A 17,141-nucleotide genomic window follows, 5' to 3' on the forward strand; every position below is an offset into this window, starting at 1 on the left:
CATTTTTTTTATCCATTTTAGAATAAAGACTGTAACATAACAAAATGTGGAAAAAAATCTACAGGTCTCAATACTTTCTCGAATGCACTGTATACCTTGCGTGAGTAGTTGCAGGGTTCGGACTTCCTCTCTGACGCGGAGCTGCAGGACCTGCTGGAGGATGTACTGCCGTTGGCCCTCCTGCATGATGCCCATTCGCTCCAGCTTCCTGTCCGTCAATCTCATCAGAGCCCGTCCTGGATGGAAAGAGGGAGAGAGAGAGCGAAAGAAAAGGTTAAAAACAACCCCTCATGAGATAAGACTGATGCGTCTCTCCCACCCAAAATAAACACCATTAGTAACAATGTATATTTCATGAAATTGATCAATTGGTTGGAATTGGATCACACTTCAGATCTCTGAAGCACCTCAAGGTGAACTAAAGCATAACTGACCAAAAAGGACTGTCTCTGAATGCTGCCTTCAACTGCATTCACCTTTGCTACATACAATAAGCAGCACAAGATATACATACATCCATGAAATATCCCATTTACATTATGTGTAGATCTCATCAAGGGGACTATTCCTATTCTCAAACCATGAATAGGAATAGTGGGCCAAATTTGTTCTCTGAGCAACAAAAAAAAGCTCTTTTTTTTATGTTCATTGTTTGACATGTAAAAACACCAGGAAATCAGTTCCAAGTGATTTGAAATTTCCAATCAAAATAGAGAGACGTGATCAATGTAAGCAAGGTTTGAAATTATTATGTTTTAGTAAAATATATCAGTTTGGGCTTCTTGCGGTCAATTTGCAGGGTACAAATGATTTGTAATTATGTTCCGGGCCCCCGACCATCCGCTCAAGAAGGAAAAAAAATGCATCTAGTTGATGATCCCTGCTATTCCATTTCTGCGCGGGTATGCTAGCAGGTAGCATCGAGCAGCCAATGATGACCCACTGAAGAAATATCTTCATCTTGCGACATAACACACTTAACATAATTATCAAACTTCTTCCACCCATAGGCACCTCCTTCTGGGAGCTCTTGATTTTATAATCCCTAATTTAATGTTCTTTAATATAATTTGTTTAAAAAGTGGCGGATTTCGTCCGGTAATAAAAACGCAGTGGAGAAAGTACAGTCTAATTAATTACACTCGTTATGGAAGGCCTTTGTGGCAGTGTGCGGGATTGGGGAGCTAGACAGTAGATAATTCCCGGTGATTACCATGCATAAGCCCGACCCCTTTAGAGCCCATCGCTCTTTTACCCTAATGACTCTGGGCTCCGGATCGCTCCTCCTGATTGGCTAGCAGCCGTTAACTTTCCCTGGTTTATGGTCTCACAGCGGGGTCTATGGTGGTGTGACTGTCACATGCTCTCTCTTTCACCCCCGAGCTCCTTCCTCCCATCCACTCCTCCAACAGCACTGTACTTACTGCCTCTTTACGCACTGTAGATTTTCCTAACGATTTGTTACTTAACGACTTTGTGTATATTTACTTTCTTTGACACGGCTCATTATTTGAGATAACAGAAATAACAGAAAGGGTGTTTTGTGAAAGCATTGTAGGCTACGTCGTCTTCTGAAAGTCACTTTTGGTGATTTATTGCAGTTTTAGGCTTTATGCAACCATGAATTACCATACAAAGAGATCACTTAGACAAGCTACAGTAGGTTGTGTGTTGGTGGTACAAAGCTGACAGCATTGTAAGAGCTCGGACGATAATCCGAAAATTATCAACACCATACCGATCACTTATCGCAGGCCTTTTGCTGATATCGTTCATTACAATAAGTAGCCTATACTAGAGAAATGTGAAGTTTGAAATGAATAACTTTGCTAATATGGGTGTTGGTTAAATGTGCCAATTGATGGCTACAACCATCAAACTAGTAGTAGTTGTAGTTTAAAAATATTTTAAAAAACAGCAGATTAAGGTTATAAAATTTATCGTTATCGCATCAGTTCAGGAGATTTATCACGATATTGCTTTTTGCCTATATCGCCCAGCTCTACAGCATCGGAAAATCTACTCTGCCCAAACACTTTATTTGCGGGTGGCTATGGCAAGTGCGGCAAAAACGCTAAATGTGTCAACAACAAAAAATCTAATGAAATTGTAATGCCAGCTCCTGTATGGCTACTACACAAATACAGAGTAGCTAACTATAGACATTTTACTGGTCTACGAGGGCCAGTAAAATGGGATGTGAGTGAGGGAGTGAGAACTACAATATGAACGTTAAAGGATCACTTGAGGAGTCTATAAATAACGACCAACCATCACTTGGCACCTCATCCGAAATCCGACACAAATCTGCCTTTCAACAGAGACACCTCTTTAGCTTTACCTCATGGCTATCTGTTCTATAAACAAACAGCCATACAGGATGTATGAGAGATAAAGCTTTCAGATCAATGACTAAACAACTGCTATAATAACGCATCTTTAGTCATCAGCAGCTCAGAGTTAAAAGGAGATAGAACTGCACGATTGTGGACAGTTTAAGATGCGTCGAGATAAGAGCAACAACCAAGCTGGCAGTTTTTTGGCGGCGGTGCCAACATAGCGCCTCTCCTCTCCTTCCAGTAGCAGCCGGGCGAAACGCCTCTGTGGAGGTCCAGACTTCGCTCGCTCTCTCTCTCTCTCTCTCTCTCTCTCTCTCTCTCTCTCTCTCTCTCTCTCTCTCTCTCTCTCTCTCTCTCTCTCTCTCTCTCTCTCTCTCTCTCTCTCCACTGCGGTTCTGAGTCATTGACTCAACAATCCCATGAAGCCACAACAGGGAATTTATCAAACCACAATTAATACACAGAGCAGTGTAGCATGTCCGGGCGAAGAAAGAAGAGAGGAGTAGAGGATGAGGGGAGAACGCCTGAAGAGAGGGAAGAGGAGAGCTGGAGAGAGATAAGGTTGAGAGGGACTAGGCGTGGATTTGAAAAAACGAACATAAAAAGTAAGAAAACAGGAAGAGTGTAGAGAAAGAGGAGACTTGTACAGGACTGACTAGACAACTTGGGGTTGAGTGGAATGCTAAGACAAAGCACAGTGTCTCCAAAATGCGGGACCATTGGGACAGTGGTGGAGTTAGAGTAGCTATTTCCTAATGGGTCACATCATGGCAGGTAACATTGTTTTATTTAGAGAGTGGTTATGTTACTATTCGAATAATATAATGTCAGTTTTTCGGATAGTCAAAATTCTAAAAATAAGTAATTGCTCGACCAATCAGAATGACGCAAATGCACATGCAAAGGTAAACAGGTGACAGGGTGCTTTTCTCTGGTAATTTGTCAGCAACAGTAACAGAGATTTTTGCCATGACAGAAGAATTGCTATTTGAAGTGGGGGGAAACAGCATACCGATGTCAGGGCAGCCTGGACGGCGAAATGCTCAGCGGTAGCTCAACGCACCGTTTTATAAAAACGTCGCAAGGATTATTTCATTTAGACAAATCTTTTTCATTGTTAAAATAGGCCTACTCCAAAAATGAACACTCACTCAGGTAATCAAATACTAACGTCCGTTCGGATATCTGGATATTCGATTTAACCGTGCCCATCCCTAATGCACACGCACACTCTCTGACTCAACCCCAGCTAAGGTAAGAGAGCTTCTGTTTCTATCTGAATAAGTGTAATAATTTCCTCTCCTCTAGCCCTGTCTGATGGGCACATTGCCAGACAACAAAGCTCCCTTTTTACTTCATCTCCTGTATCCACTTATCTTTGGCCAATTGACAGAGAAAATGATTTAAGCCACTTCTGCCTCTTCAGTTGCACAATATTGATTGGATTTAAATTTCACTCCCACTCTTCCCACTCTCCAGTAGCCTGTCCGCCCTTCTATATCATTACCCCTGTAGCCTGTTGGCTGGTGGTGTTAGCTCTGCCCTCTCTCACTGTCCGCCCTTCTATATCATTACCCCTGTAGCCTGTTGGCTGGTGGTGTTAGCTCTGCCCTCTCTCACTGTCCGCCCCTCTATATCATTACCCCTGTAGCCTGTTGGCTGGTGGTGTTAGCTCTGCTGTCTCTCACTGTCCACCCCTCTATATCATTACCCCTGTAGCCTGTTGGCTGGTGGTGTTAGCTCTGTCCTCTCTCACTGTCCACCCCTCTATATCATTACCCCTGTAGCCTGTTGGCTGGTGGTGTTAGCTCTGCCCTCTCTCACTGTCCGCCCCTCTATATCATTACCCCTGTAGCCTGTTGGCTGGTGGTGTTAGCTCTGCCCTCTCTCACTGTCCGCCCCTCTATATCATTACCCCTGTAGCCTGTTGGCTGGTGGTGTTAGCTCTGCTCTCTCTCACTGTCCGCCCCTCTATATCATTACCCCTGTAGCCTGTTGGCTGGTGGTGTTAGCTCTGCCCTCTCTCACTGTCCGCCCTTCTATATCATTACCCCTGTAGCCTGTTGGCTGGTGGTGTTAGCTCTGTCCTCTCTCACTGTCCACCCCTCTATAGCATTACCCCTGTAGCCTGTTGGCTGGTGGTGTTAGCTCTGCCCTCTCTCACTGTCCGCCCCTCTATATCATTACCCCTGTAGCCTGTTGGCTGGTGGTGTTAGCTCTGCCCTCTCTCACTGTCCGCCCCTCTATATCATTACCCCTGTAGCCTGTTGGCTGGTGGTGTTAGCTCTGCTGTCTCTCACTGTCCGCCCCTCTATATCATTACCCCTGTAGCCTGTTGGCTGGTGGTGTTAGCTCTGCCCTCTCTCACTGTCCGCCCCTCTATATCATTACCCCTGTAGCCTGTTGGCTGGTGGTGTTAGCTCTGCCCTCTCTCACTGTCCGCCCCTCTATATCATTACCCCTGTAGCCTGTTGGCTGGTGGTGTTAGCTCTGCTGTCTCTCACTGTCCGCCCCTCTATAGCATTACCCCTGTAGCCTGTTGGCTGGTGGTGTTAGCTCTGCCCTCTCTCACTGTCCGCCCCTCTATATCATTACCCCTGTAGCCTGTTGGCTGGTGGTGTTAGCTCTGCCCTCTCTCACTGTCCGCCCCTCTATATCATTACCCCTGTAGCCTGTTGGCTGGTGGTGTTAGCTCTGTCCTCTCTCACTGTCCGCCCCTCTATATCATTACCCGAAACCTGCCTGGGAATGAGGCACTGCCTCCTCCTCATCCAAATATGAGTTACTATTGAAAATGACTACTCGCCCCTATAAAAGGTACAGACGCTGTAATAAACATTATTCAAGTCAGCGTATTCATAAATCTACATGTATAAACCTACAGTGCACACATACACAGAGCCCACGGACCAGGACCAGGCGTTAGATTAATGGGCAGGGGGAGTGCAGACCTCCCTCAGTGTGGGGCTGCTGGCAGATTAATCTATGGCCTGGCACGGTCAACCACCGCGTTTGATGAATGGGACTTAGAGTACACACACACACACACACACACACACACACCACACACACCCTGCGGGATCTGTCCCTTTTTGCGTTTGAACCAAAAGCCATGCTAATTACTGCTCTGTGGAGCAGCAGAGGGTGAGGACAGGGGCACAAAAGCAGCAAATTAACCTCACTTTCCCAACTCTCTCCAAATGGCTCCAGTCAGCAAACATACATGTGTTTGACAGTACGAGCTGGGCTGGCTGGAGCTGGAGATAGAGGGGGAGAATGTAGATCTCCTAGATACAACCTTCAGACACAGCTGCATGTGTGTGTCTTCTGTGTAAGTGGGTATAGACTACTGAATGTCTCAGGAGTCTCTGGTTACCTTCCACATATGCAATAATTCCTTTCATGCAATGAGCAATACCTCCTTATCAACGTAATATTCTATAATGGTCTAAAACTGGTGGTCTGTGAGCCAGATCCGGCCCACGAGCCGATTTAATGTGGCCCACTGTTGTCTAAGTAAATATGAGAGTTAACATTCCCAACACGCTGTGTATACCATCCTTTACCAGTACTTGTCTTATTGGCACACATTACAAATACATGGTGACCATGATGTGACTCTTAGTAACCTAGGCACGATATTGGAAAAGAAACTCTGCTCCCAAATGTCCATGAGATGGACTATGCTCTGAGATTGGTTCCAAATTAGATGCGAATGTTATTTCTGACTGGAGAAAAGAGGGGCATCATTCTCAATGGGCTGCAGCCCTCTTCCTGAATGAAGCCAAGCACAGCAGCAGAGGGATAATCAGACGCACAGACCGCAACCTCAGCAGGATGCTAATCCAGAGTCACTGCCCATCTACAGTATCTGGTCACTAATCGTTGTTTATTAACTAGCACAGAGGAGCAATATAATAAATTGTATTTGATTTGTGAGAGGATCAACATGATCATACAATTAGGTGGCTCTCCAGATCACTCAGATCCAATCTGATCACTTACTATACATTCGTTCCATTGTGTCGGAGTATCAATGTTTTTCTCACAATCATTGAGGATCAATTGCATCCTTCAGAATTCTCCATTTAAGATCACTTGGGATCAATCTAACCTCATAATCAAGCAATCCACCCGCTTAGATCCAGACATCGTCAAGACATAATCAAGGCCCACTTTTAAAAAAAAATCGCCTCATCAGTGGGATGACTAACTGACAATTACCTCCGTCTCTCTACCCGACTGCTGTCCAGATGGGTCATTTGCTAGGAGAATTAGAGGTCTTCACGGATCCACGTCTACCCAAATACCAGAGACCTGATCCAGGACCCGAGCATAGTCCAGAATTCTAAATAAATGTCACAGCTTTGGGTCGGATCTGATTTAATAGTCACGGGTATGTGGGTATGTGTAATTTTAACTGACTTGTCCGAAAGGGCCCATACAGATCCGAAGGAGACTGCTGCGGTAGAGCGAGCGAGAGAAATTGTATCATTAATAATGCGGCTCTTGCTTTTCATGAGAGTGGAACGTGGCGCGTGTAGCTTGCGGTTGTCCAATCATAAGTCATCAAAGCAGCAATAGGCTACAGTCATAGAGCCTCGCACCGTGAGGCAAAAGTTACGAGATATATAATCAATGGAAGATGAAATTAAAATGACGGAATTAAAAAGTGAAAGGATAGCCTACAACCACCAACAGCCAACAGATAGTCAGGTTGCTACTTAATATTCTGAATGGAGTTGTAGGATGAGAAAGTGCATGCACCGCAGCCTCAGTTAGCCTAGCTTAATTAGCGTCTCCCGGTTTGATGCGATCCAACACCGGTTCTACGTAATCACATTTGATGACAAATAACCTAGCTATGGCAGCTATAGCGCGAGATGGCTTGGTTGGTTGGTTTCTGTCACTTGTCTCTCCCCTCCCATCCTCCCTGCTCCCCATGTCACTCGCTCACAGTACGGCCCCTCCCCCACCTGCTAGAGTGGCACCTCTCTCCCTCTAGCGCTTTAATCAGCTCCGGTTAATAAAGTAGCTTTCAAAATAACAACATTTTCGGTTGCTTCCCTCACTCGGATCGTACCGGGTCTGTATTCGACCATGTCTATACGGAAGGGGTCTAGTTGCCCTTTGGTCCATTTGAAACGGGCCTCTATATTAATTTTTATTTATGCATATCGGTTCCGGGTGTGAACGGGTGAAAGTTTTTGGACCTTGTTGAAGACCTCAAAGGAGAATATTCAGGTAGTATCATGTTTAATTGATTAGCTTACTAAAATGGTCAACAGTGGAGCCGTTTGCAGGCTGAGCGTCAGTAATAAGCATGTAGCCTTTAGCCTGAATGCCTAGTCCTCGGAGAGACATTGGTGTAGTTTATGATGGGCTAGTGCTCATTCCTCAAGTGCTGTTTAGGCCTATTGCCCAGTAGGTGGGTATACATTTTTCTACCCTGTGCGACACCTACCCAGGCACGTTCAAATCAGTCTGTGTAGATTATGATTTGAACGTGATTGGGTAGGTGTCGCACAGGGTAGCGAATGTATATTTGATGAGCTGTGAGAAAGGTGAAAAACACCATTTAAATGACCCTTCTACTGGGTAATTGTCAAAGACTCCAGTCACCAAAGTCATAGACTGTTCTCTCTGCTAACACACGGCAAACGGTACCGGAGAGCCAAGTCTAGGACCAAAAGGCTCCTTAACAGCTTCTACCCCCAAGCCATAAGACTGCTGAACAATTAGTCAAAATGGCCACCCGGACCATTATGCATTGCATTGCATTGATTGGGCCCTAAAGAGCACTTGAGGAATGAGCACTAGCCCATCATAACCTACACCGACTGTGATTTGAACATGCCTGGGTAGGTGTCTCACAGGTTGCCACTGTGTAATATGAGCCACTGTGATTTGTAAAGGGAGAGATGGACCGAGGAAAAACGGGATGGAACTTGGCTGTGTGACAACCTTTTACAACATTTATAAGCGGTGTGCAACATGTTCAACTGGGTTAAGCAGCAGTCAGGGTTTTTCCAATAGCACTTGGTGATACATCAAAACACTCGATATTACAATAAAAGACTACTATCCTTCTTACAGTATGCTCTTACGGAGGTGAACCCCTGAATAGAACCAACGCTGTTAAAAACATCACCATTTCCCTAAAGTCACTTTAGATTGTTTGATTCTTACATTTTTGACTGCAAGTGTGTGTCCCAAATGGCACTCTATTCCCTACATTTTCTTTGAACCTTTATTTAACTAGGCAAGTCGGTTAAGAACAAATTCTTATTTACAATGACGACCTAGGAACACTGAGTTAAACTGCCTTGTTCAGGGGCAGAACGACAGATTTTTACCTTGGGGATTCGATCTAGCAACCTTTCGGTTACTGGCCCAATGCACTAACCACTAGGCTACCTGCCATATAGTGCACTACTTCTGTCCTTAGCCATATGGGCCCCTATAGGTCAAAAGTAGTGCACTACATATGGAATAGGGTGCCATTTGGGATACACAGCCCAACTGTCTCATATCTAATCCAATTCCTTTCTTTATCTGTCTGGAGTGGGAGGCCATTGGATCACCATGTTCTAATTCATTCAATGCACCGCTCCATGACAGGGGAGTGCGATTCAATCGACGCCAACCCCTTCTTCACTTCTCTCTTCTGATTACATATGTTTGTGCACCTCTCCGCTGATTACACTTACGGTATCAGTAAATGTGTACTAAACTCATTTACCACACTACGCTGTTTGCTCGCTGCCACGACTCAGTCTTTGTAATTACACAAGATTAGGGGACTAATATCTAATTACACCTTAATATGCTTTAATGCATTTTAAAATGACAGCTCGGTGTTAATGTCAAACTCGGAGGCGGTCTTTCGGGAGCGTTGAGAGAGGGGGGGAATCTTGGCAATCGAGGCGCTCAGATGGGAAACATTGATTTTGACTTTGGCTGCTGCTCGACGTTGCTGCATATTGAAGTCGTTCAAAGAAGTGAAAACGTAGTGCTGCTGCAAAGCCCGGAGATGTAAAATATCTTGCACTGTCAGAGCTAGGACATAAATAAGGGACGTGTAAGAGTTATGATTTGGATACGGTACCCTGTATTGATTTGCTACTTCTGAAAGGATGACCAGTGGGCCAAGACCAATAAAATTGGTAGTATTGACTTCCTAAAAGAGTGTTGGCTTACGACTCTGTTACCATAGATACCATAGCAAAAGTAAGTCCTATCAAACAAAGGGCCTTCTCCTAATCAGACCAGAAACGAACCACACACACAGCATTTTCAATTTCAAACTCAATTTCCTAGCCCAGGCCAGTGGGACTCAATAGATCTTTCTAGTTGTGTTTTGTGTACACAGTACTTGTTCCTATTCGACTAGTTTGTTTACACAGTGTGGTTCTCAAGCACAATACTACATTCCTCATGATTTGCTTGCTCTAGTTAAATCTAATCTAGTGAAAAAATTATGCACGATATTTCTGCATGATTGGGATGCAAATTGCATTGTGAGCCCGATTGGTATGGCCTGGCCTGTTTTAATTGCAGTCTGTTAATTCATGCTGGTTGGGATGACGAGGGGAATTACTAGCGTGTTTTGTGCATATCGTTATCGCTAATTGGGCCGGTGGTTAACCCCTTATCCACTCCTCTGATCCTGAGACAAAAACATCTCACAACTGCAGGTCATTACACTAATTGTGAGACAACATCTTAGGTCATGTGCTTGTTTCATTATCGGCGGGCTAAATGAGGAAATGCATATTTAGAGACAACGTGCAAAGATTATCTAATATTTGAAATCTAAGTTTATCGCCAAGGAAGTTTGAATTTAGCCAAACTCGTGGTGATGGTTCTCATGAGCAAAATGAGATGGATGAAATGGGCTCTATTCTTTATTCATTACATGCATCGTTTGCTATTTTATTTGTTTATGTACATGTTATTGACATGAGATAAGTGGGATTCTTACTGTATGTAGCCAGCTCCTACTAATCTTAATGGAAAGTAGCATTTTTCAGCTAGCATTTTCTACCCCTTAATGGAACGCTGCTGCCGTGTGCTCCGGTTGAGCCCTTAACCCCAGCGACCTCGGTTTCCTCACGGCCTAATAGCATTATGGGAGAAGTGCTCAATTTCGCCAGTCACGGCGAGCTGCAAATAAACATTCTAATGTAATCAGTCGTGCTCCGAGAGGTTGAGTGCGTGGCAATTAGCCTTCGTCATTATGCGGCAGGCGGGTCGTTGGCGGGTGGGCGGGTGTGACCTTGGAGGGGCTCGTTAGGGGGATGATTGACATGGCGACGGTGGCAACAGTAACCGCGACGAGACAGAAAGACTCAGGCTGTGGCGGGCGCACCTGTGATGTCATGCTGCTTGAAGGCGTCGCTGTAGATCTGGTGCTGCTTGGGGCAGTGCTTCTTCAGCCACTTGCACACGTCCTGCTGGGTCCACAGGGCCACCGGCTTGGACAGCTTTACGTTCCCCGACTGCATGGAGGGGAAAGACAACAGATGACTTATAGGTGCAAAATAGATCGCACATACAGTACTAACACAGACTGTACATATACAGTGCACACACAAACAATACAATATCAACCAATGCAGATAAAAGGGCCATCTGTATAATCCGGATGGCACAGTTTCTAAGACTAGATCTGCAGGTCAGTAAAATCGACAGCAATACACAAGAGTAGCTAGCATATACACCATGCAGGCTTTAGGATTAGAAATGACACAGTACATGCCAGTCTTCAGGGGGTTAGAAATTACACAGTACATGCCAGTCTTCAGAGGGTTAGAAATTACACAGTACATGCCAGTATTCGGAGGGGTTGTGTTAAATGCGGAAGACACATTTCAGTTGAATGCATTCAGTTGTACAACTGACTAGGTATCCCCCTTTCCCTTACCAATGATATAGCAATGTCTACAGATATGGTAATAAGCGGATATGCATGTTACACAAGAAGCACTAATGGAATCATTGTACAGCACTATTTATCAGACCAAATGGGACATACTATAAATCCTTTGACAGTCAACAACATGCAGCCAGGTTGATAGTTCATATGTTGCCTAATCCCTCAGGCATTCAGTGCGCGTCCCGCTGAACAAGCCGCCACTGTAGCGAAAGTGCTGGCATCGCATCCTTTTGATTGAGGGGCGACTCAAATTACCCACCGAGAGAGGTGGTTAAAATTTCACATCCACCCCCTTACTCCCATTTCCCTCCCACTCCAGTCAGCAGCGGCTCGCTGTGTGGTGCAGCATAGCAATAGAGCATGCCTCCACCTCGTCTAGGCCAGCATAACAGTACCCACCGCATTCCCATTTATGTCTCTATCTCTGCCTGACTGACGAGAGAGAGAGATACAGAGAGACTGTCCTTCTCCCAGTGCCAAGCATAGTTAGAGTACAGACGACCGACGTGACTGCTTTGGCAGGCCACAGAGACACCATATCTGCAGAGACGGAAGAGACAGGAGACCTCCGCTGAGGGAAATATAGCGTTGCAACAACAACCCACGTTAACCATTAAATACAGCTCAGCTCGACACCAATTAACCCTGACTAGCAGCCTGGGGCGTATGGTACAGTATAGTACGGCGAATGAGCTAGTGTAGCTCTGGATGGCTTAGCCAGAAACACTACGATGAGCCAGTAGGGAGGAACGGGGAGAGAAAGAAAGAAGGCGTGCGTGTTTGTGTGCGACTGATCAACAACTACAGGAAGCATTTGGTTGGAGTCAGTGCTGTGAAAAAGTATTTGCCCTTATTCTAAATTCTCTACTTTCGCATATATTTTTTTTATATACTGAATGTCAGATCTTCAACGCAAACCTAAAATTAGATAAAAGGGAACCGGAGTGAACAAATAACAATTACATACTAATTTCATTTCATTTATTTCATAAACCAAAGTTATGCAACACCAACAGTAATACCCCTGTTGAAAAAGTAATTTCCACTTTACACTCTAACTGGTTGTGCCACCTTCAGGAAGTATTTGGTTGGAGGCATAGCAACTAAAGGTGGCACAACCAGTTAGAGTGTAAAGTGGAAATTACTTTCACATGGGGGCATTACTGTTGGTGTTGCATAACTTTTGTTTATGAAATAAATGAAATTAAATGAGTATGTAATTGTTATTTGTTCACTCCGGTTCCCGTTTATCTAATTTTAGGTTTGCATTGAAGATCATACATTCAGTATTAAAAAAAATATATGCAAAAGTAGAGAATTTAGAATAGGGGCAAATATTTTAAGGCATTGACTCCAACCAAACGCTTCCTGTAGTTGTTGATCAGTCTCTCAAGTCACTGTGGAGAAATTTTGACCCACTCTTCCGTGCAGAACTGCTTTAAACGCAGCGACATTTGTGGGTTTTATCAGGCATGAACTGCTCGTTTCATGTCCTGCCACAACATCTCATCTGGGATTCGGTCTGGACTTTGACTAGGCCATTCCAAAACTTCAAATGTAGACTTGATTGTCTGTTTTGGATCATTGTTTTGCTACATGACCCCAGCTGCGCTTATGCTTCAGCTCACAGACGATTGGCCTGACATTCTCCTGTAGAATTCTCAGATAATAGAAGGAAGTAATCTCTAAGGCAAGTCATCCAGGTCCTGAGGCAGCAAAGCATCCCCAAACCATCACACTCCTACACCATGCTTGACCGTTGGTATAAGGTTCTTACTGTGGAATGCAGTGTTTGGTTTTCGCAAAGCATAAATGGGACCTACAGTACCAGTCAAAACATTGGACACCTACTCATTCCAGGGTTTTTCTTTACTTTTACTTTTTTCTACATTGTAGAATAATAGTGAAGACATCAAAACTATGAAATAACAGATATGGAATCATGTAGTAACCTAAAACAAAGTATTAAAAATGACAGCTTAGCACACTCTTGGCATTCTCTCAACCAGCTTCATGAGATAGTCACCTGGAATGCATTTCAATTAACAGGTCTGCCTTGTTAAAAGTTAATTTGTGGAATTTCTTACCTTCTTAATGTGTTTGAGCCAATCAGTTGTGTTGTGACAAGATAGAGGTGGTATACAGACGATAGCCCTATTTGGTAAAAGACCAAGTCCATATTATGGCAAATAAGTAAAGAGAAATGACAGTCCGACATTACTTTAAGACATAAAGGTCAGTCAATACGTAACATTTCAAGAACTTCCAAAGTTTCTTCAAGTGCTGTCGCAAAACCCATCAAGCGCTATGATGAAACTGGCTCTCATGAGGACTGCCACATGAAAGGAAGACCCAGAGTTACCTCTGCAAGTTCATTAGAGTTACCAGCCTCAGAAATTGCAGTTTAAATAAATGCTTCACAGAGTTCAAGTAACAGACACATCTCAACATCAACTGTTCAGAGGAGACTGCGTGAATCAGGCCTTCATGGTTGAATTGCTGCAAAGAAACCCCTACTAGAAAGGACACCAACAAGAAGAAGAGATTGCTTGGGCCAAGAAACACGAGCAATGAACATTAGACCGGTGGAAATATGTCCAAATTTGAGATTTCTGGTTCCAACCGCCGTGCCTTTGTGAGACACAGAGTAGGTGACCACAGAATTCGGCAGCGATACGCCATCCCATCTGGTTTGTGCTTAGTGGGACTAGCTTTTGTTTTTCAACAGGACAATGACCCAAAATACACATCCAGGCAGTGTAAGGGCTATTTGACCAAGGAGAGTGATGGAGTGCTGCATCAGATGACCTCTCCTCCACAATCACCCAACCTCAACCCAATTGAGATGGTTTGGGATGAGTTGGACTGCAGAGTGAAGGGAACCTACATATACCAAGTGCACAGCATATGTGGGAACTCCTTCAAGACTGTTGGAAAAGCATTCCAGGTGAAGATGGTTGAGAGAATGGCAAGAGTGTGCAAAGCTGTCATCAAGGCAAAGGGTGGCTACTTTGAAGAATCTAAAACACATTTTGATTTAAAACTTTTTTGGTTACTACATGATTCCATGTGTTATTTCATAGTTCTGATGTCCACTTTTATTCTACAATGTAGTAAAATAAAGAAAAACCCTTGAATGAGTAGGTGTGTCCACATTTTGAACTGGTACTGTATGTCACCCAAGAGAGAGGGCTTGGCTTTGTTCACTCTACTGCTCAGCGGTGAGTGTGTATAATGTTCACCGCACAGGGTGAGCTCGCTGACTGCAACAGTTCCTCAATCAATAGCCATCCATGTATTTCATAGTACTGTAATGTAACACAGAGCAGTGTTTCTGGGACTTTAACATTGGGTGAGGCTGAGTGAGTGAGTGAGTGAGTGAGTGAGTGAGTGAGTGAGTGAGTGAGTGAGGAGAGGAGACTGAGAAACAAAGGGAAATCATCCACAGAACTTCATGAAACTCTGGGCCAATTAGAGATTTGAGTGACAGAGCGAGAAAAAGCCAGCTTTATTTCTAAGAGAGAAAATGAGAATATGTCTGCGTGCACAAGCTCGTAAAAACACACACACACACACACACACACACACACACACACACACACACACACACACAAAACAAAAAACAGTCAATCTGTCCTTGGCATAATTTAACGCACTACGCAGTTCATGTATTTCACATGTTACCTTAGCAACAGAGCAAGGACAACTTCAAAACACAAACACTTTAAGGATGTCAGTCCCCAAAGCCATGAAAATGAAACCCACAGCAACACAGACTACTACCAGGTGTAATTAATAGATACTTAATATTGATACTAAAAGCCTTACCGATAGTTCATTAATTACTTAGATTCATTTCAAGTAACACCATTATTACAAGAATGTAAAGGCATTCAAGGAGCTCTCGTACTGTAGCGTTAGCATAGCTCCACCACTGTGTAGCCTAGTTAGTACACTATACAGCTCTGGCATTCACAAACATACAGCGCCATCTAGCGAATAAATGGCCACACTGCATCATTCCATCATTCCAATACATTTCCTCACTGTTGAGAGGGAATAGCCATTAGCGTCACACTGACTGAGTGGTTATTTGAGACATCGAGCCCCAGTGTTGTTCTCGCCCCATCTCCTTCGTAGCTCACTTAATTAACTAGTCCAGCGTTGCGGCAGGCGTTGCCTGGGCCCGATGTTTCTCTCCCATTATTATTTCGCTCTCTCCCAAAGCTCAAACGAAAAGAAAATTAGCTAATTATTCCATTACGTTGCGGGGATAAGGCAGGTTAGGCTGTCTCTATGTGGACGGCAGGCCGGGCTGGGAGGGAGAAATAACACGCTATTCTGAGTAAATTAATAACCGCTTTCTTTAAAAGACGCCTCCAGGTTGAGAAATTGGATTTACAAGCAGTGTGAAGACCGACTTCATTGGGCCACATCAAAAGAACGTGCATACACAACGCTGGCTTTTAATTCCCTGACCTCGGAAGTCAATATAGGTCCATTACACAGCAGGGCAATAGGAGTTAATGTGTGTGTAGACAAAGTAAGATATTGCTTTGGGCATGATATTATCTGTAGGGTTTCTTGATTTTCCATAATAATATTAGAAGACGCTGTTATCCAAAGTGACTTAGTGATGCATGCATATATTTTATGGGTGGGTGGTCCCAGGAATCGAACCCATTATCCTGGCGTTGAAGGAACCATGCTCTACCAGGTCATGCTTTCAGTCGATGCCGTTGCTTAGCTACAGAGTTCCTCAATAGGCAGAACTGCACCATACTGTGATGGCTCCGACTTTTCTTTTCTTATTGTCCTTTCAAACATGTTCCAGCAACTAGTGGAATGTGTAGCCTGGCCAGAGCAGTACAGCTTGGCTCGAGTTGGTTTGGCTCAGTAGTGTGAAAAGGGTATCAAAGTCATGAACTCAAATGGCAGATACTGTCCAATGAGCATGGTTGAAAATACAGTTTGTGATTAAGAGTGTTGTACTTTATGCTACATGTGAAGACTTGACTGATTCCCTATGAAGGTAACATAACTGGCACAGATTTTGTATCTTTTTCTTTTGTATTTCGCTCCAATTTCGATCTTGTCTCATTGCTGCAACTCCCCAACGGGCTCAGGAGATGAAGGTTGAGTCGTGCTTATCCCGGAAGCCAGCCGCATGTGTCGGAGGAAACACCGTTCATGTGACGACTGACATCAGCCTGCAGACGCGCGGCCCGCCACAAGGAGTTGCTAGAGCGTGATGAGCCAAGTAAAGCGCCCCCACCCCAACCCGGACGATGCTGGGCCAATTGTGCGCCGCCCTATGGGACTCCTGATCACAGCCAGTTGTGATTGAACCCAGGTCTGTAGTGAAGTCTCTAGCACTGTGAAGCAGTACCATAGACCGCTGCACTACTCGGGAGGCCCCCCATCCACAGATTTCTGAATAGGATTCCATGCCGTTATTAAAAAAACATTTCAAATGAACCTACATGGTGGTTTATCACACTCTTATACTGTAGGAACATAGAAGGCCTATACCACACAGTGAGACCATAAACAACATCCTAGTTGTTCGTAGGCTTATGCGTTATACCGTTTACCAGGGTATTTGGAAAAAGCCACAGGACAGTTTTTCAATATTATAAATTTTTCTATAAAATGTGAATATTTGTAGCTACTTTTAAGTTAATACCTGCAGTCAACTTGTGCAATACAGTAGGAGATAAAGCAGCGTGCATTCTTCATGTCACATTATGAAGCTTACCATGGTTCCCCAGAACAGTTGAGCCAGTCACACGTTTGTTAGTAAATCGCACAACGGGAGTGTATAGATTTCTATATCTATAGTGAGTCTCTGTTGTGCGGCGCAC

The 17,141-nt window shown here is 44.2% G+C and overlaps 1 protein-coding gene across 3 annotated transcripts in view; it reads right to left on the reverse strand.

The window, feature by feature from the left end:
• Positions 1-17,141, reverse strand: part of samd12 (sterile alpha motif domain containing 12) — a 125,363-nt gene that overhangs the window by 73,752 nt on the left and 34,470 nt on the right. For all 3 annotated transcript variants that reach the window (XM_014177607.2, XM_014177608.2, XM_014177606.2), the window contains exons 3-4: positions 10,711-10,840; positions 96-236 (exon numbers count right to left, since the gene is read on the reverse strand). In XM_014177607.2, the coding sequence (XP_014033082.1) occupies positions 96-236; positions 10,711-10,840 (271 nt within the window). The remainder of the gene's footprint in view (positions 1-95; positions 237-10,710; positions 10,841-17,141) is intronic.

This window comes from Salmo salar, chromosome ssa27, assembly GCF_905237065.1.
Source record: "Salmo salar chromosome ssa27, Ssal_v3.1, whole genome shotgun sequence".
In the NCBI taxonomy this organism is placed as follows: domain Eukaryota; kingdom Metazoa; phylum Chordata; class Actinopteri; order Salmoniformes; family Salmonidae; genus Salmo; species Salmo salar.